This window comes from Pristis pectinata, chromosome 5, assembly GCF_009764475.1.
Source record: "Pristis pectinata isolate sPriPec2 chromosome 5, sPriPec2.1.pri, whole genome shotgun sequence".
NCBI lineage: Eukaryota > Metazoa > Chordata > Chondrichthyes > Rhinopristiformes > Pristidae > Pristis > Pristis pectinata.
The window spans coordinates 43,790,893-43,812,184 of record NC_067409.1 but is presented as its reverse complement, the minus strand read 5'-3'; the positions used below and the strand labels follow the sequence as shown (position 1 = coordinate 43,812,184).

At 39.4% G+C, this 21,292-nt stretch overlaps 2 protein-coding genes and 1 long non-coding RNA gene across 4 annotated transcripts in view; 2 read left to right on the top strand and 1 right to left on the bottom strand.

The window, feature by feature from the left end:
• LOC127570459 (polypeptide N-acetylgalactosaminyltransferase 15-like) overlaps positions 1-7,590 on the top strand; it is a 59,809-nt gene extending 52,219 nt beyond the window's left edge. The window contains exons 9-11 of one of the 2 annotated variants that reach the window (XM_052016071.1): positions 1,118-1,261; positions 5,353-5,423; positions 6,184-7,590. In XM_052016071.1, coding sequence (XP_051872031.1) covers positions 1,118-1,261; positions 5,353-5,423; positions 6,184-6,232 — 264 coding nt within the window. In that variant the 3' untranslated portion in view covers positions 6,233-7,590. The remainder of the gene's footprint in view (positions 1-1,117; positions 1,262-5,352; positions 5,424-6,183) is intronic. The other variant, XM_052016070.1, reaches the window with a different exon arrangement.
• The window catches only part of LOC127570462 (uncharacterized), a 32,918-nt gene extending 14,548 nt beyond the window's left edge, over positions 1-18,370 (bottom strand). Inside the window, exon 1 of the long non-coding RNA XR_007956365.1 lies at positions 18,247-18,370. This is a non-coding gene — a long non-coding RNA (uncharacterized LOC127570462). The remainder of the gene's footprint in view (positions 1-18,246) is intronic.
• Positions 18,371-18,696: 326 nt separating this feature from the next.
• Positions 18,697-21,292, top strand: part of oxnad1 (oxidoreductase NAD-binding domain containing 1) — a 38,943-nt gene continuing 36,347 nt past the window's right edge. The window contains exon 1 of the mRNA XM_052016072.1: positions 18,697-18,950. Coding sequence (XP_051872032.1) covers positions 18,826-18,950 — 125 coding nt within the window. The 5' untranslated portion in view covers positions 18,697-18,825. The remainder of the gene's footprint in view (positions 18,951-21,292) is intronic.

Below are 21,292 nucleotides of genomic sequence, written 5' to 3'. Positions count from 1 at the left end.
TGTGTTCCTGTTGTGGATTAATTATTGGCATGAATCCTTGACAGAAATGTGAACTATGGAATTGCTGACATTTACCTTCGTAATTGAGTGGGATCTCAGAACTCCTTTGTGAAGGCAGAAGTCCTGAAATTCAGTGCAGCTAATTGCTCTCATGTTTATTACATTGAATATTTGAAATCACACCTTGTGCTCCCATCTCCTGCTTTTAGGGTCTACCCAATTTAGACTCCTGTGGGTTCAGAGGTGCTAGGTTGTTACCGCTTCAAAAAGATGTATTTAATAGAAAAGAAATTGACTATTTAGCCTTTGGCCTGTTCCTCCATTCAATAAGATCATAGTTGATTTCCAGTTCAGCTCCGTACACCTATCTTTGCTCCATGTTTTCTAATTCATTTGATTAACAAAAAGCTTTTACTATCAGATTTAAAACTAACAGTTGTGTAACTGCACTGTGTAATGAATTGACCTGTACGATCGGTTTGTAAGACAAGCTTTTCACTGTACCTCGGTACAAGTGACAATAATAAACCAATACCTAGTAATTTCTAGGGTAGGGACATGTTCAGCACAGCTTTGTGGGCCAAAGGGCCTGAATTGTGCTGTAATTGTTCTATGTTCTACCAATACTATTTGAAGAAAGCTCCAAATTTCCACCACCCTTTGAATAAAATGTTTCCTAATTTTACTCTTGAAAGGCCTGGCTCTAATTTTTAAACTATGCCCTCTTGTCCTATTACTTCCCAGTGGTGGAAATACTTTCTCTCTATCCAGCCCATCATTTCTCAATATCTTAAAAACTTTGACAAAATCACCCTCTTAGCCTTAGCAATGGTTTCCATGTTCTATTCTTCAATTAATAAAGTCAAGAACTTTAAGTTGGGTGAACATGTAAATTGATTTTATTAGATCCCTTGCAAATTGTAGGCTGTCTGTTTTTAAAATTGGACAACAGTGAGTTACAGTTAATTTAGAGAAAACAAATATTCAATATGCTTAATTAATCAATCACCTTAACAGCAACCTTCATTAGGTTGCTCTATCATAGGTTATTTCCAGTCTTAATGAATTACTATACAACAGTTATATTACACATTTATCCTTATATTTTTATATACAGCACTTTGAATATAACAGTGTAAGAGAAATCCGGTTTGGTGCCATTGTGGAACTTTGCATTGATGTCAGAGATGAACAGGTCATATTACAGAATTGTACCAGAAAAAACAGGATGGAATCACAGCAGCAATGGAATGTGCAGAAGGTTTGTCAGTCTCCAATAAATTACTTGACACACATACACAACTACTTAGACAGTCTATAAGTTGGCTCCTCTGAATTAAATGTACTTAATTCAAATCATGAATTCAAAGAAATGTGAGAAAGCTCTTTGTCGAGCTGTCCAGCCTATGTTGATTGTCAGCAAGGAGGAGATCTTATTGCTGATCCGCACTGACTGTGGTCTCCCTATAAGGAAGTGGAGGATCCAGCTGCAGAGGGAGGTAAGAAGGCCAAGGTTTTGAAGCTTGTTGATTAGTACTGAGGGGATGATGGTGTTGAACACTGAGCTGTAATTGATAAACAGCAGCCTGATGTATGTTTTGCTATTACCTAAGTGCTCCAAAGCCAAGTGGAGAGCTAGTATGATTGCATCCACTGTAGACCTGTTGTGGCGGTAGGCAAATTGCAGTGAGTCCAGGTTCTTGCTCGGGCAGGAGTTAATTCTAGCCATGACCAACCTCTCAAAGCACTTCATCACAGTAGAGTGCTACTGGGTGATAGTCATTGAGGCAGCTCACTCTGTTCTTCTTGGGCATCGTTATGATTGATGCCCTTTAGAAGCAGGTAGGAACCTCTGACTGCAGCAGTGAGAGTTGAAGATGTCCTTGAACACTCCAGCCAGTTGGTTATTATTTATTTATATTTGTAACTTATAGTAATTTTTAAGTCTTGCACTGTACTGCTGCCACAAAACAACAAATTTCACAACAGTTGTCAGTGATAATAAACCTGATTCTGATTCCCTTTTTTATCTGGTTTCCTTAAACTCTACTGTTAACCTTTCTGCCACTGAAAACAGTTTCTGCTTCAAAATCATTCATAATTTTGAGTTTCTTTGGTACTTAATCTTCTGATGCTCCAGAGAGCAGTATTCTAGATTCTTTCCTCTTGATGCACAACAATTTCTTATCCTTGGTACCATTCTAGTAAATCTCTTCTGCATCCTCTCAGAGACCTTGGTATACTTCCAAAATGCTTGCACGTTGAATTGTATCCAACTGTGGTCCAACCATTATTTTATAGAGGTCTGGCGACAGCATCCTTGCTTTAGTACTCTATTCCCTGATTAATAGAGCCAAAGATACCATACGATTCTTTTAATTATCTTACCAATCTGCCCTTCCATCTTCAAAGATATTTTTATGTCCATCAGCAAGTCTGTCTGTCCTCACATTATTTTCTATCATTTACTCCATACACAACCTCGCCACTACCACTACTTGTATAACTCCACGTACACAATATCCAGTGTCTTATCCTCCCTAACCATCTCCATTATATGTTTTGGCTATAAGTTTAATTCTACTTCTGCATTTAAAATACAAGAGTATGCTAAGTCATAATTTGTTATAAACTACAAGTTGAACTTGGAGACCTAAGCACGATGTTAAATTTGGAGTGTTCACAGTTCTATAAAATAATGTATTGATGAAGATATCTTGATGGGATCATTAAACACACAAATGAACATAGAACATTGCAGCACAGGACAGGCCCTTCAACTCACGATGTTGTGCTGAACCAATTAAACCATTGACTCCTAATTAACCTAATCCCTCTTCCCCACACACTGACCATATCCCTCCCTCCTCTGCATATTCATATGCCTGTCTTTAGAGCCTCTTAAATGCTCCTACGCTATCTGCCTCTTCCACCTCCCCTGGTAACCCATTCCAGGCGCCTACCACCCTCTGCATAAAAAAACCTGCTTCTCACTTCATCGTTATACTTACCCCCTCTAACCTTAAAAGCATGTCCTCTGGTGTTTGACATCTCTACCCTGAGGAAAAGATTCTGATTGTCCACCCTATCTATGCCTCTCATAATTTTAAAAACCTCTGTCATGTCTCCCGTTAGCCTCCGACATTCTAGGGAGAACAGCCCAAGTTTGTCCAACCTTTCCTTATAGCTCATACCCTCTAATCCAGGCAGCATCCTGGTAAACCTCTTCTGCATCCTTTCCACAGTATCGACATCCTTCCTACAATAGGGCGACCAGAACTGCACACAATACTCCAAGTGTGGTCTGACTGAAGTCTTATATAGCTGCAGCATGACTTCCTTACTCTTATACTCAACAACCCTACCAATGAAGGCAAGCAATCCATACACCTTCTTTACCACCTTATCCACTTGCGTAGCCACTTTCAGTGAACTATGGGCCCAAGATCCCTCTGTACCTCAATGCTTTTAAGGGGCCTACCATTAACTGTATACTTTTTCCTTTCATTTGACCTCCCAAAGTGCAACACCTCACACTTGCCCAGATTAAACTCCATCTGTTACTTCTCCGCTCATATCTGCAACTGATCTATATCCCACTGTAAGCTTTGACAATCTTCTATGCGATCCACGATGCTACCAATCTTTGTGTCGTCTGCAAAGTTACTTACCCACCCTACCACACTTTCATCCAAATCATTCATATATATACTGTTTGACAAACAACAGAGGTCCCAGTACAAATCCCTGTGGAACACCACTAGTCACAGACCTCCAGCTAGAATAAGACCCATCCAACACTACCCTCTGTTTTCTATGGGCAAGCCAATTTTGGATTAATCAGCCAAGTCACCATGGACCCCATGCATCCTAATTTTCTGGATGAGCCTACCATGCGGGACCTTGTTGAATGTCTTACTAAAATTCATGTATACAACATCTAGTGCTCTACCTTCGTCAATCATCTTTGTCACCTCCTTGAAAAACTCAATCAGATTAGTCAGACGTGACTTGCCCTGCACAAAGCCATGCTGACTCTCCCTAATTAGACCATGCTTCTCCAAATGCTCATAAATCCTATCCCTAAGAATCTTCTCCATTAGGATGAATTCTAACATTTTTTACAAGCAAAGTCTCTTTGTGTTGTGCTTTTACTAATATGATGTTTTAATGGAGCTGTTACATTTTAATGTCAGTACATTTCAAAACGTAATTCTTATCCTCACGTGTTTTTGGTGCTGAAACACCTGGAAGAGAAGTCAGATATTATGGAAGAGCATGGGGTTTACACACTTGTAATGTTAGTTATTATTTTTTGTGATATCAGCAGAAAAAACAGTGGAACCCAGGTAAAATGCCCATTTACATCGATCCTCCAAAGTTTCTACCCATCTTCCAACGAAGTTGTGGCAGGAGATCAGGGGAATCAACTGGTTACTTTTCAATTTATTTTTTCCCCTTTATCTGTCCCCTCCCAAATGTCTTCACTTACAATGTAATAAATAAAATACTGAAATTACATTAAAAATGGGCTTCAAGGCATTTCCTCAAACATCACAATCAAAGTCTTTTTGCCCACTTCATTATGTATCTTTCCTTCCCTGTCCATTTGGAGGATGTAAAACCCTTAACAGATCAAATATTCCCAAGTCTTGGCATGCTAATAGATTCATTAGTTAGAGCCACAGGCTATATTTTTCACGTGCTGCCAGATTTAGGATGAAAATCAGACAGCTGAAAGTGTGAATTGGGTGCCCCTGCCCCTTCCCCCACCACCCCCCCAATCAGCTAGAATTCTAGTTTTCAGTACTAGGATAATGACCACTTCCCACATTGAACTAGATTGTGCTGGATCCAGCCACTGCCCTAACTCGCTGCCTACCCATTCTGACCCATCAGGTGCAAGGGATTGGCTGAGCTGATCTGCCATACCCAAGTGTCCTCCTGCCAAATCGGAGCAGGCTGCAAGCGGCAACTAGGTTTCAGATCCTGAGGCTCCGCCCTCCTAAAACTGTTTAAAATAGGGGGTCACCGATTCAAGACATGAGTGAAGCAAAAAAAAAATTGATGGGAACAGAGCAGGACAGATCCACCTCTAGCTCATTAGTGATTTGCCTGTTTCAATGTGCAAGCAAGGGAGTCTGAGCTGACTGCCAGTTAGCAAGCTGGTGTAATTCAGCTTATTATATTGCCTCTTCTCTATATAGGTTGGATACTTAGAGCTGTTCAGATACCTGATCATTAAACTGATGTTGTTAGGACGGGTCTGCTTAGGATTGATAAGTTTAACTCTAGTTTGTTTCAGACTGGTATGTTTCAGTGGTGAGTTTATGACTAGTAAATCTATTGCAGGTGGGCCTGAAATTCTGTGAAGTTTTTCACATGCCACATTGTAACTCTGGCAGGTGGCCAGGAAACCCCAGGTAAATGACATAAACAATAGTTTAACAGTCATTTTAAGTAGTTTTCCTGCAAAAGACAAGGAAAAATACTGTATAATTTCAAGATTGATTATACCCAGCATTGGCCTGCTTAGGATTAGTCTATTAGGGTAGTTTTTGAAACTGGAATATTTGATTTTTTAATATGGTAACAATATCTTGGGTTTATGTTTGTAGTGGAAGTATTTATGCAAATGAATGTATTTTTGTGCAAATATATCAGAAGAAAGAAAGCGGAGGGCAGAAAGTTCCAAAACTCTTTACCATTGGCAGGAGCTCATAGAAAGCAGGCAGTCTAACAGAAAATCATGAGTACTTTGTCCATGATTTTCTGTGCATACCCGTAAATGGGCAGAATCCTGTGAACAATACATCCATAATTTTCCAGTGAGGTACCCTCTGCATTTGGGGCCATGTCCAATGTTTTCTATTAAAGCAATCTGGCTAAAATTAAGAAAATAATTCAAAAGAGAAAAAGCCCAGCAAAATAAATCATTATTTTTTATTTGCTCCTTTGAAGTATACCTCCTGGGAGGGTTGTGAGAGAAAAAAAAATCAGCTAATTAAATTAAACTAAGTAACAGTGATGAATAGAAGCGGTTTAATTTCTGTTGAGAATTATGGGGAGAAAAATGAGTGTAATTTTGACTCAGATTTGCAACTTTCCTACTAGTTATATACCAGGATCATGTGCTTCCTGTGCAACAGGGATCTAAGTGGATATTCTGATCTTGCTTTGCAGAGTGGAGAAATTATCCATGTCTTTTCTGGGAAGTGCATTGAGGGAATAAGGAATGCTACAAGCCAAGACTTGTTTCTGAGACCATGCAACAAGAATGCCACTCAACAGTTGTGGCGATTCGAGCAACTGTCAGTCATAAATGAGAGATGAGCAATCACCCCTGACACCTACTGTGTGATGGCTGCAGTTCATATCCCCCAGTCTGGTCAGGAGCAGTCAAGCATTTCAAGATGTGCAAATCTCAGACTACTGACCACAAAGTGTGCCTTGTACGTTTTTTGTACTGAAGGAAATCCTCACAATAGAAGGGGAGCAAACTTTAAATATTTCTAACAGAGCTGGAAAAGATGATCAAAAATGGTTATGTGGCATAATTGACCCCTCTAAACTCCACTTGTAACTGCGATCACTACAGCAGAAACTAAACTATTAAATATAAAAAGCAGAATCCATTGACAAACATATTGTGCATTTGCATTTTTTATGTTTCCATTTTGTTGGACAGCACTGTGTACTTTAATGACTAAATAAGAAAAAATAAATTTGAACAGCATTCTAGTCAAGTTGTTCCATTTTTCCCATTGTGTTGAACTCTGCCTGTTTTCAAACTAAAATAAGAAAGCAAACACTGAAAAATAGTCAGTGGCTCAAGCTATTAAATCAATTGGAACATCAAAGCCTGGGAATATCTGATGTTTTAAGGTTTTTCCATTGTAGTCTAGGTAAAAATACTATCTGGTCAGTGAAGCTTATGAGTGTAACTTATAAATTTAGTGTACAAACTTGGTATCAAGTACCAACAACATGGAGGGAAAAGGATGTCAGAAGGAATTTGATATGTTATTTGAATGGGTAGTTAATAAATGGAACAGTGAAACAGAAACCGAACAGAGCTAGCTTGCATCTGTGAACTGAGCAAATAATTCCCATGCTGAAATGGGCAAATACAAAGCTGGATTAGAATTCAGCCCGATTTAAATGATCATTTAATATTTTTAAATTGTTTATTATTTTTGTCAGTAAGTTATGAAATCAGAATATGAACAGAAGTATATGCTTTTGGAGATGGGGGATAATTTAACCATAAGCCATTAGGAAGTGTATCATAATGGTATGACCATTCAGCCTTTTGAAGTTAAATGATCAGCTCTTATCAACAGGGCACTATTTAAAGATGACATAAAACCTGGAGGCAAAGTGAACTGATAGTAAGACTTCCGGGAGATACTGTAGAGACACTGTACAAATGGACAGGTGTCTGTTGCAAAATGCTGGTTTATTACAATTCTGATCCAATCAATATGTTTGAGAAAATTGTTTTAATAAACAATTAGTAACAAGGAGAAAACTTTACCCTATTAAAGTAAACACAACTGTCATAGTTCATAACTTGCAGAGATCCCTGGCAAATGTATGAATCATCAATAGTCCTTAATACCACTCGTGACCATGGTTCAAAAAGGAAGTCTCTCAATTGATCCAAGAAACAAATATTTCTCAAGCAAAACAGTATTCTCATGTTCCTTTGTTTGTTCTGGACTCCTGGCAAAAGCAAATGTACAAATGGAGACACAAGAAAGACTGCAGATGCTGAAAATCTGGAGCAACACAAAAAAAATGCAGGAGGAACTCAGCAGGTCAGGCAGCATCTATGGAGGGAAATGAACAGGTTGTCTTGGGCAGAGACCTTTCATCAGGACTGTCTTATGAGGGGTCTCATCCCAAAATGTCAACTGTTCATTTCCCTCCATAGATACTGCCTGAACTGCTGAGTTCCTCCAGCATTTTTTGTTCTGTGTTGCTGTAAATGTACAAGTATCTTCTCTGCTTATAACTCTTGGTACTGTTCACAGTCCCAGTCCAAAGGTGAAGTCCTTGCCATCAGTAGAAAATCTCCTTTTATACATATGATCAAACAACTTCCTTCTTGTCATATGACAAGTCCTTCTGGTCACATGACAAATCAGGTTTAATTATAAGCTGTTTGACACACTAACCATTACGCAAGTTGTTATTTGTCTATTATTAGTTTCGTAATCATTGCTTTCTGTCTGATAACCAATTCTTATTCCATGTCAGTATATTACTTCCAAATCCATGTGCTGTAACCTTGTTAATAGACCTTGTGTGGGAACTTACCAAATTCCTTCCACAATCCAAATAAAGCACATCCACTGGTTCCCCCTTATCTAGTTTATTAGTTACATTCTCAAAAAATTCCAGTTGTTTAGTAAAACATGTTTTTTCTTTCATCAATCCACATTGGCATTATTCAATCCTATTATTCTTTTATAGATTCCAGCATTTTCCATACCACTGATGTTAAGCTAACTGGTCTGTAGTTTTGTTTTCTTTCTCTCTCCTTAAATAGTGGAGTCACATTTGCTACTCTCCAAACCACAGGAAGAATTACAGAATCTATAAACCTTTGGAAGATCATAACCAGAGCAGTTACTAAAGCCACCTCTTTCAAAACTCTGCAATGTAAATCATCAGATCCTTGGGATTTATGAGCTTTCAAGCACACCAATATTTTTTGACCAATAATTAATTATTTCAGTTCCTCAATATTACTAGACCCTTAATTCTCCTAATATACCTTTGATTTTGTGTATCTTTTTACATGAAGATGCAAAGTAACAATTTAATTCCTCTGACATTTCCTATTTCCCATTATAAATTTTCCTCCATAGATGCTGCCTGAACTGCTGAGTTCCTCCATAAATTCTCCTCCCTCAGTCTTTAAATAGTTCCTAATTGCCCTTGCTTTGTCCCCCTTTTTTAGGGACCAATAAATATTCTTGCAGTCTGCTTCTATGTTTCTTATCAACATGCTCTCATATTCTGCTTGCCATTAATTATCAATTTCTTGGTCTTCCTTTGCTGAGTTCTAAAATGCTTCCAATCATCAGGCCTACTACTATTTCTGGCAATTGATTGGCCTCTTCCTTGGATTTAACCCAATTTCTTGTCAGCCACAGATATATCACTTTTCCCTTAGAGTTTCTCATATGTATTATTTCTTTAATGTTTACCATTACCTGGCAATCATCAAAGACCCCCACCATCCCGACCATGCCATCTTTTTGCAGCTACTATTGGATAGGAGGTACAGAAGCCTGAAGTCCCCCACCACCAGTTTCAAGAACAGCTACTTCCCTTCAACTACTTGGTTCTTGAACCAACTGGCAAAACCCTAATCACTACAGTTTAGCAACACTATGACACTTTGATCACTTTGCACTAAAATGGACTTTGGTTTTTTTTGTTCTAATTGTGTTCTTTCTTGTAAAAATTGTGTATAGTTTATTTTTTTTTTCTTGTGAATGCTACTTATGATACTATGTGCCTGTGATGCTGCTGCAAGTAAGTTTTTCATTGCACCTAACCATACATGTACTTGTGCATATGACAATAAACTCGACTTCAACTTTGACCACCATCATATTGTTCAATGTATTCTCTCAATCAACCATAGTCAACTCCATTCTTGTCAGTGTATTTAGATTTGAGACCCTAGTTTTGCATTGAACTATATCACTTTAAAACTCATTGTTAATTTCAATCTTATTATGGTAATTCTTCCCCAAAGGTCCCTTGACAATAATAATATCAATTAATCCTTCCTCATTGCTCAAAACTAGATCAAATAGTCTTTTTCCCCCAGTTTCTACAAAAGGTTAAAATAGATGAAAACTACTCTCATTAGTGGAAGGGTGAAGAACTAGGGGAGATAGAATGAAGGCAATTGGCAAAATAACCAAAAACTAACATGAAGAAGAACTTTCTATGCTGCAAGTGCCTAGGGTCTGGAATGCACTATCAAGGACTGTAGTGGAGACAAGTTGAATTGTGCCATTCAAAAGGAAGCTGGATAAGTATCTGAAGGGAAAGAATTTACAGGGCTGTGGGGAGGGGAGTGGGGAAGTGGGAGTAGCTGGATTGTGTTTATAAGCAGCTAGTGTGAACGTAATAGACTGACTGAATGGCCTCCTTCCATGCTGTAACCATCTTGTGATTATTGAATTGCTGTGGTTTACATGCTGAAGGTACACCCAAATTGGTGTTAGATCATGAATTTACCCCATCACATATTTCCAAGTGAAGATGATGTGTGATTTGGAAAGGAATATATTAGTGGTGGTGTTCTTACAGGATTGTTGCTCTCACCTACCAGATGGGAGAGGTCAATGGTGTAGGAAATGCTAAATGAAAAAGTCAAAATCTTAGCAAGTTGCTACTTATTGACACTACACACTATATATACACTACCGAATGTAATTAAGATTAGTAATGACAATCAAGTTGTGAAAATGTTTTTGTTTCCTGAAAACTAAAACCTTTGAGTTCTATTGATACTATATATCATTGTATTACTTTGTAAGAAATAGACTTAAAATACTTTGGCGGTTGAATCTCTTAAAGTTGTTAAGCATCTTTAACAGTTCTGATGAAGGGTCTTCAACCTGAAACATTAACTGTTTCTCTTCCCACAGATGCAGATTTTATTTTCATTTACTTGTTTAGTTCACTGCCACTTCTCTTCCAAGAATGCCTAACCTGAAAATACTCAAGATTTCCATCCATCTCTCCTGCCCTGTTCATCCTCAGTGGTTTGTTTCCCTTCTTGTCTTGAGTTATGCGATGACCAAAACTCACTTCCACAACCATGGTTTTGACAAAGGGTCTTTGATCCGAAACATTAACTCTCTCTTTCTTCCCACAGATGCAGCCTATTTCCAGTATTTTCAGTTTTTATTTTATTTCAGTATCTTTAGAATTTTGCTTGCATGCCTCTATACATGTTTATCCTGGCACAGTGCAGACATCAGGGAATATATGTGTTGAGGGAAAAGAAATGGACCATTTCCTGTTTCACTTGAAGCCTCCCCCCCCCCCCCCCCCCCCCCATCAAATCCCTAGATATTTGGATGAGCATTTCCTAGGCATTGAGTCACTATGATAGTGTACTTGGATATACATCAGTTAACACTCAGAAAATCAAATTCATGAACAGGAGAAGAAACAGGCACTGAGATTTGGAGTTTCAAGCTTCTGTAAAACATTGCTGAGGGTAAGAGAATTATTATCTACATGATGAGGTCATATATAAGCAGTGACAGGATAGAAACATAGATATTCTCGAACATTTTTAAACATTAAAATTAGTCCTGATGTAGGATTTTGACCTAAATATCAGCAATTCCTTTGTCCCTACAGATTCTGCTTGACCCTTGTTGTTGCTCCAAGTTCCAGTATCTGCAGCCCCTTGTCTCTCCATTAAGCATTATCAGTTTACTTCATTTCTTGAATTATTAAATAATTAGACGAAACCAGATAAAGTTAGACTGGAACAACAATTTAGTGTTTATAAACTGGCAGCAGCTAAAGCGCTTTATAAATCTATTTCTTTATTACTTGTTGCAATTGAATTAGCTATAAAGGAAATTCAACTTAATATAACTGAACCATCAAATGAAGATCAAGTCATAGTCCTTACAGTATTTTCACTTTAGAAAGCTGGATGTAGGGAACTGGTCAGTTCTAGAATTTCTTTGTTATAATTAAACTTCTCTTAACATCTTTGTTTTGGCACAATGTGGTTAACCTTTTTCCCCAATTAAAGATTTCAAATTTTCCATCAAAAGGATCTCACTGCAGTTTTGGCTCATCAGCTGGAGTAAAACAATTGTATTAGACACCTATGATCATGTAATTGCACGTAAATTGCATCCACTCATCAAAACACTCTGTCCTCATCAAAACTACACTCAGATAAAAATAACAGGCGCTTTAAACATATGGAATCCAGAAATATAAAATGCAATCTACAGGAGGCAATTGGCTTTTCAATTTAAGATCTGTCATGATGCTCAAAGTAAGATGTTACAGAGAGACATACATGAATCAGAGACTAGACAGAAGTGAACCATGAGGAACACCAGAGAGCCAGCAAAATCTGTGAGTGATTATTCATTGAAAAAGAGAGTTGCTGGGGGTGGGGGCATGATGATGGTTGTAGGAGAGAGCCAAGGTGGTTACAGGATAGATATCTCAGGACAAGTGTTGTGACCACAATTTATAATCCAGTTTGAAATCACTAGTGTTTACCAGTTCTATTAAAAGCGGTCAAATATTTAGACGAGACTACTGTAGAATGGGTGATGCCAGTGGAGAAGGCAATATTTTGTCCAATGTATTTTATAATTTACAATGATACATGAGATTGACTTGACTTATATAAAGTAGTAATGAATGATGTTGTAATAACTAAAGATAAAACCGAGTATTAAAACTCTTGCAGAATCATTGCAGAGAGCATTCAGCACTGGCAACCACAAGGTCGTAACAATACAAGTTAGAGGTCATGATCGAACTGTACAGTACTTTGGTCAGATCACACCCCAAATACTACCTAGTCTAATTGACAAAAAAATAAGAGAATACAGAGCTGAGAAAATTCACAAGGCAACAATTTGGAAGGCTGAATTATTAACAAGGAATGGAAGAGCCCAGGCACCTGGTTGTTAATTGTACAGAGATATATAGGTTATGCTTGGTGGGCCAAAGGGCTTCCGTGCTGTTCGCCTCCATGACTAATATTTCTTTAACGTGCAGAAGAACCCGGGGTTTTAAAACAGTAAAATACTATTTAACGATTGATATCAGGAAATTCTTCTTCACAGAAAGCGTGAATAAAATGTGGAACAAATGTTCTGTTAGAGTAATCCAGACAAATACCTTCATTTACAAAACAATGGGGTGAATTAAAATGCCCCCAAGTGGCCTTCCTCATCTGCAGTTATTTTATGAGATTAAGGAAAGAGAGCACAAGAGAAGGCCATTTATATTTTAAATAAGTCTATTCTCTTTTAAAACTGCATTCCTATTCACAGAGCAGGCAGTTGGCCTACTGCATATTGTGTTGAAAGTGACTCATAAATTCAAATTATGAGATGGGAAAGGGTAATTAAAAGCAGACAGTTTCCATTTGCTGATCGGAATAGAACAAGCAGTCAGAGACAAAGGTTAAATCAAAGGAATTTGGAACAAAGGCTGAATTAACTAATTTATATTGAGTTCACTTTCAGAGATAATGGGGCAGATAACACATTAATATTCAAGATTAGATTGGCTACAGAAAAGGGTTAAAGAATTATGAGAATAGGGTGTATCAGAACAGTTTGTGTGGAAGGTAAACAGCAACATAGATCATAGACCAATTTGCTGGTTTCTGAGTTGCAATATTTACAGGAACCAGAAGGTTTTATAATTGAGGGTAGTCATCATTCTGGTGCCTAGGTTTTCTCTTGGGTCTTCTAAAAGTTTCAATGATTCATACTCCATCTTAAATTTAGCAAGTGTTCTATTGAAGCTTTATAAAAACGTAATGAAGAAATTGCTCAGGGTGGTCTGGGACACCTCATTACACAAGTTGTAATGAAAAAGCACCATCCCAAGAGCACTATCAAACAAAAATTGACTGCAAGAAAGATGACAAGATAGTGAGTGAAATGAAAATAAGTTTGTTCAGAGGCAAGTTTTAAGGAGCAACTTAAAAGGAGAAAAGAGAGGTAGAGCCAGAGAGGCTCAAGTCTAAAGGCACCTGTTAAATTTGTGGATATTGAAGAAATCAAAACTGGGGGTCAGGGGAGTGGGGGGAAGAAGAGGCAGGAGGGGATTATGAAGTTATGGAGTGCTTTGAAAACCAATAACCAGTAGATGCAGTTGGTGGAGTGGAAGAGTCAGTCATTCACCCTATTAGAGTTTACAATATCACTGTGCATGTTGCAATATCCTGCTACAATAGGTTTTGACCCAAGTTTGAGTCTCCTTTGAGGAATTCTTCTTGCCACACATCTTCATCCCACTGAAATTTTGGCACCACAATTTAAAGAATCCATCCTTTGGGCAACCTGGATGGCATGATAGCTAAAAATAGTGGATTTAAACATCTGATCTGCAGTGTTCATGTAACACAGTGACATCATAAAAGCCCCAGTCCCATCCACTCTACTTCAAAATGGTCCAAGCCACAAGATTACTATTCCAGATTCAAACAAGGTAAAGGCACAATATTGGCCTTGTTCAGTGGTGAGTACTGACTGTGGGCCCCACTCAGCAAAATCTGGATCAAATCATTCTTTAAAACTAATTTTAAGCATAGAGTGACATCTAGTGACTACAAATATAATGGCAATACACAGAAATAAGCACAGTGCAGTAATTTTTCTTTAAAAAATACACAGGCAAACGATGTTGGTTCTATCACAGACAATTCAGACTACAGACAGCAACTGAAATTTACTTAGAATATTTTGAGTTTTGGCTTTAGTTTAGGACACCTCAGTCAGTGTCTATGCTTTTGAGCCATCTAAGAATTTTGTATATTTCAATGAGGTTACTACTCAATTCTAGGGGATGGAGGCCTAGCCCACTCAGCGTCTCTCCGTATGACAGGCCCACCATTCCAAGAACAAGTCTGGTGAATATTTGCCACACTCCTTCTACAGCAAGTATATATTTATTGATAAGAACAAAATTGTACACAACACTCCAAGCATGGTTTCCCCAAAGCCCTATATAATTTTAGTAAAAGCCAGGTGTAAGCAAACCAATTGGTTTACAATAATCCAATAGCTTCCTGTCTCTTTTACATCTATCAGCTTTTAAATTTTAGAGCTTTATTAAACCAAATTTAAATTCTCAGGCTACTATTTCTTGATTACTACTCCAGTAAAATAAGCTATCATATTTCTTGATATTTAGAGACAATGTATGAAAAATTTCAATCAACATTGTCATGGGTGCAAAAGTTGCAGCCAGCACTGAATCAGTGACACACGCTACTGACTGGAAGAAGTTCCCCGCAGAGATCTAGAGGAGAAATGTCTCCTTTTCCAATACCTCCTGTTGCCAGTTTAACAGGATCCCTGGCACATTATTCGTATGTTATTGTCACCTGGCGCATTATTGGTATGTTATTGTCACTTGAACTGAGGTACAGTGAAAAACTTGTCTTGCTTACCGATCGTACAGGTCAATTCATTACACAGTGAGTTACATTGAGTTAGTATAGAGTGCATTGAGGTAGTACGGGTAAAAACATTAACAGTACAGAGTAAAGTGACACAGTTACAGAGGAAGTGCAGTGCAGGTAGACAATAAAGTGCAAGGTTACAACAAGGTAGATTGTGAAGTCAAGAGTCCATCTCATCACAGTGGGATAGAAGCTGTCCTTGAGCCTGGTGGTATGTGCCCTCAGGCTCCTGTGTCTTCTGCCTGATGGGAGAGGAGAGAAGAGAGAGTGACCTGGGTGGGTGGGGTCTTTGATTTATCCTGGCTACTTCACCAAGGCAGCAAGAGGTTAGGGTTAGGGATGGGGTTAAGCTGTGATGCATCCAGATAAGATGCTTTCTATGGTGCATTGATAAAAGTTGGTATGTGTCAAAGGTGACATGCCAAATTTCCTTAGCCTCCTGAGGAAGTAGGGGCGCTGGTGAACTTTCTTGGCCGTGGCATCTACATGATTGGACCAGGACAAGCTATTGGTATTCACTCCCAGGAACTTGAAGCTCTCAACCCTCTTGATCTCAGCACCACTGATGTAGACGGGTGCACGTACACTGCTCCCTTTCCTGAAGTCAATGACCAGCTCTTTTGTTTTGTTGACATTGAGAGAAAGGTTGTTGTCATTGACACCATGTCACTAAGCTCTCTATCTCCTTCCTGTCCCCCATCTCATCATTATTTGAGATACAGCCTACTATGGTGGTATCATCTGCAAACTTGTAGACTTATATATTAACTACAATATATATTTACCAATTGCATAAAATAATTCTCAGAGCAAACTTGGAATTAACTTTAATTGTTTTTTTTAAAATGTGTTAAATTAAGATTGCAACAGGCACATACATTTAGAGTAGGAGGCAATAAGAACCTTCCCAAAGTAAAATGTTATGTTACCTTATTTATAAATATTTGTAAAAATATATTAGTTTGTTGTGCAATACATAGTTTAGTACATCATTTAGACACCTAACACATGCTCATAAGAAGAAGATATAATGGTATTTTACAGCAGGATTGATTCCTAAATTCATGTCAGTTCTAGTGATTTCTACTCATTTGCAAAGGTGATTGTAAATAGCAGTCGGTGGGATTTTCACACTAAAAAATACCAGCCAAACAAACATCAAATTTCTTTATTAACACTGGCTAGGAGTTTCACTGTCAATGCTCACACTTTCTCATGACATAGGATGCCAACTGGCTGTCAATTCTATGCCGGCTCTCAAAACAATCCCATTCCTCCATTATTTCTAGTAGAAATGTTATAGATATCTTTATTAGTCATACGTACATTGAAACACACAGTGAAGTACATCTTTTGCGTAGAGTGTTCTGGGGGCAGCCCGCAAGTGTCGCCACACTTCTGGCGCCAACATAGAATGCCCACAACTTCCCAACCCGTACATCTTTGTAACGTGGGAGGAAACCTACAGACACAGGGAGAACGTACAACCACCTCACAGACAGTGGCCGGAATTGAACCCGGGTCACTGGCGCTGTAGTAGCATTACACTAACCGCTACACCACCGTGTCTGTACTTTCTCACACATGTCCATCAACTCCCATGTTTCTCCTGCCATCTACCTATCCTAGGTACTGTAAAACTCTGATAACCTGCTACTATACTGTTTAGAAATCCCAATTGTTCAGCATCTGCACTCTCTGGACTCAGCCACTTCCATTGCCCGCATTACTGGAAACTCACCCGCTTCCATTTCTCACACTCCTGGAAACTCACAGGGGCCTTGCTCCCTCTGAACTTACCAGGCTCACTGGAAAATGTATTCTATGGTGTGATATCTAAAAATGTGAATTAAAGTGTTGGGATTTTATAGACATAATAAAGTCAAAGTCAAGTTTATTGTCATATGCACATGTACACAGGTGCAATGAAAAACTTACTTGCAGCAGCAGCATCACAGGCGCATAGCATCATACGAGTAGCATTTACTAGAAAAGCATAAATTATACACAATTTTTTTACAAGAAACAACACAATTAGAACAAAAAAAAAGTCCATTTCAGTGCAGTGATCAAAGTGGTCATGGTGTTGTTAAACTATAGTGATTAGGGTTGTGCCAGTTGGTTCAAGAATCGAATGGTTGAAGGGAAGTAGCTTTTCTTAAACCTGGTGGTGTGGGACTTAAGGCTTCTGTGCCTTCTGCCCGACAGTAGCTGTGAGAAACTGGCATGGCTGGGATGGTGGGTATCTTTGATGATGGATGTTGCCTTCTTGAGGCAGCACCTCCTGTAGATACTACTGACGATGGGGAGGAATGTGCCAGTGATGTTCTGGGCTGAGTCCACTACTCTCTGCAGCTTCTTATATTCCTGTACATACGAATTACTGTACCAGACCATGAAGCAACCAGTCAGGATACTTTCAACAGTACATCTGTAGAAGTTTGTTAGAGTGTTCGGTGACAAGCCATTCTTTAGAAAATAAATGTCCAATAGTCTGGAATATTTACCTTTCTGGCACCAAAGTCATAAACCTACTGGATTAAGAGCTTTACTATAATAATTTACGTTAGCCAATTAACCCAACAACCAGAACACACAAGGGAAATCAACAATGATCACAGTGCAAACCTGCAAACTTAATACAAGCAGCATCGAAGAGCAAAATGGAACCCAGGTCACTGGAACTATGAGACAGCTACACTACCTGCAGCACTGTGTTATTATGTAGTTATAATAAAGAACTACAGGTCCCAGTAGGCAATGCAAGGAGTCACATGGGGTAACAGGAAGTGGCTGTAAAAAAAAAGGGGAAAGCAAGCCAGCCTGTTGTTAGTTAATAAAATGTTCAGATGTTAAACCCACGCGAAATTTGTCTCTTGATAAAGAACAAACATAACAAGCACTACTAGGCTACCCACAAATTTGTGATTTTTTTTACAATTTGAATTAGCATCATGGTCAGCACAGACGTCGTGGGCCAAAGGTCCTGTTCCTTTGTTGTACAGATTTCTGCTAATACCTACCTAATGCAATAAAAGCAGGATACGTTGTAAATACTCAGCAGTTCACTTTCTGTAGAGAAAGAGTTAACATTTCAGGCGTTTCATCAGAACCCTTCTCCCAGGGTCGAGCTTTCCTTGAGTTTATTCAAGGTTTGTTGCATTGCCAAGTTCGGGAGATTTCTGAAGTCTACGACACGGGAGGAAGCCAAGTCCTCACCAGCCGAAAGTTGAGCCATTGAAATTCCTCCCTCATCCCAGCTCTGGATCCGCAGCGTTATAGGTGACAGCATTTCAAATGCTACCTTTAAAAATGCGGCGAGCGTTTTATCGATTCGCCCTCACTGAGCTCCTCGGGATCTACCTCTGCGGTGCGACTGTACGGAGTTCAGCGAAGAAGACGGTCACAGTGGCCCGAAGGTGCCCTCGGCCTCCATGTTGCGGGAAACGAAAGTCACGTGACGAGGCCGGGCTCGCACATTGTGACGCGCTTCCCCGCCTCACGGCGGTTGCTCTCTCTCCGATTTAAAGTGGCCGGGGGCCGAGTGCTGGCTGGGAGTAGCCGCCAGTCACCGGTGGCGACTGGCAACACGGGCAGCGTAGATGGCGGCTGCACTTCGGCCCTTGTTTCGGGTGGCTAGTATTGGACCGGCTGCCCGTTCCTCCTTCCTTCTCCAGCAGCAGTTGTTATCCGGGGTCGGCATTCAGTGTCACTGTAAGGTTATGAGGTGAGTGGACGCGGGGTTTGTCGATTGTTTGAAACTCCCACCGGCGCTTAAACGTGTCTCTCATGGAGATGCACCAATCTGACTCCATAGGGTTCAGTTGTATCTCTAGTACAACTGGAGTGTTGCAAGTGTGAAACGGAAGGGTTTTACTTTGCCCAGTGCTATAGTTTAAGAACCTAAAACTGGTATCAAGGAGCCTCTTTCGGCCCTCGAGCTGGTTTACACAACATGTGCATTTTCGGTCGCAGTCACATTGACAGTAGTTGAGGAGGGTAAATTTCATTGTTGAAGTTGAACCAGAAAATGATCTGGTGTAAAGGAGAACAGGTTACATTGCGGCAGAAAATAATCTGGTTTTGATTCACGTTCTCTGTCAGGTGAAGTGCTGAACTGTATGTAATCCATGTCATAATTTGCATTTAAGACAACTTATTTAACAGTGCTGTTGCTCAGTTGGTAGAAGTAAACAAAAAAAATTGCAGATGCTGGCAATCTCAGTTGATAGAACTCTTGTTTCTGAGTGAGAAGGTTGTGGGTTCAAGTTCCTTTCTGGAGACCTAAGCACAAAAATCTTGGCATGGAGGGAGGATTGCATTGTCAGGGATGTTATCTTTCAGAGGAAACTGAACTGATCTCAAGTGGAATGCAACCCTTGAAGCTAGATTGTTTGACGAATGAGGATGGGAACCTGAGAGGAAGGTCAAGAGGGAAAGCACTAAACTGGAAGTGGAAGTTGGAAATGTAATAAGCGCAATAAATAGGCAAGTAAAGCAAAAGCAGGCAACAAATGGGATCAGAGTATGGGAAAATGTTAAGTGACTAAGTTTAAAGACGTTATATCTAAATGCACACTTCATCAAGATGGATGAATTAATGGAAGTGGGTATGCTCCAATTGCTATGACAGCTGGATGAACAAACTGTGAACTAATTATTTGAGTGTATTCAACATTTGGGAAGGACAGGCAAAAAGGGAAAGGAGGTGAGGTAGCACCATTAATAAAAGATAATGTCAGTACAGTAGTTTAAGATCTTGGCTCAGAAGATTGTGGTATAGAATAAGAATTGGTTTGTGTGGAACAAAGAAGGAGCAAGGAGCAGAAAACATGGTACAACTATAAGTTGTTTATAGGCCTCTGAATAGTAGTAATGATGTAAGATGCGGTGTATATAAGGAAATTAGAGTTGCATGTAACAAGGATAAACAGGAATCATGGAGGATTTAAATCAAATTAGTACTAACAATGTAAAAGTGGTGAATCTCTGGAATTGTAGAGACTCTCATTATAAGTATTTGAAAGTGGAGGTAGATACATTTTTGAAAGATCAGGGGATTGAGGGCTATGGGGGTCTGGCACAGAGGAGGAGTTGAGACCTGGGGTAAGATTGGCCATGACCACATTGAAATGATGGGAACCTTTTTCCTGCTCCTATTTTCTTGTGGGAATTCCTGGAATATATGAGATGGATTTATAGATCGGTATACTGAGGAATCAGTATACTGTACAGCACAGGAACACACCCTTCAGCCCATGATGTTGTGCTGAACTGATTAAGCTAATGACACCTAATCCTTTCTGTCTGCACATGGTCCATACCCCTCCATTCTCTGCATATTCATGTGCCTATCTGAGAGACTCTTAAATGCCTCTGTCATTATCTGCTTCCACTACCAACCTTGGCAGTGTATTCCAGGCACCCACTGCTCTCTTTTTTTTAAAAAAATTAAAACTGTCCCACACATCTCCTTTTGAACTTCAGCCTCTCACCTTAAGTGTATGCCCTCTAGTATTAGGTATTTCAACCCTGGGAAAAAGATACCAGCTGTCTATCTATGCATCTCATAATTTTTATAAACTTCTATCGGGTCTCCCCTCAGCCTCCACCTCACCAGAGAAAACAACCCCAGTTTGTCCAACCTGTCCTTGTAGCACTTGCCCTCTAATCCAGGTAGCGTCCTGGTAAACCTCTTGTGCACTCTCTCCAAAGCCTCCACATCCTTCTTCTAATGGGGTGACCAGAATTGAATGCAATACTCCAGATGCAGCCTAACCAGAGTTTTATAAAGCTGTAACATAGTTCCTGACTCTTGAACGCAATGCCTTGATTATTAAAGGCAAGGATGCCATATGTCTTCTTTACTACCCTATCGACTTAAGTGGCAATTTTTGGGGAGCTGTGGACTTGGACCCCAAGATCCCTCTGTACATCATCATTGTTAAGGGCCCTGCCATTAAGTGTGTACTTTCCCTCTTTGTTTGATCGTCCAAAGTGCAACACTTTGCACTTGCCCAAATTAAACTCCATCTGCCATTTCTCCACCCATATCTACAACTGATCTTT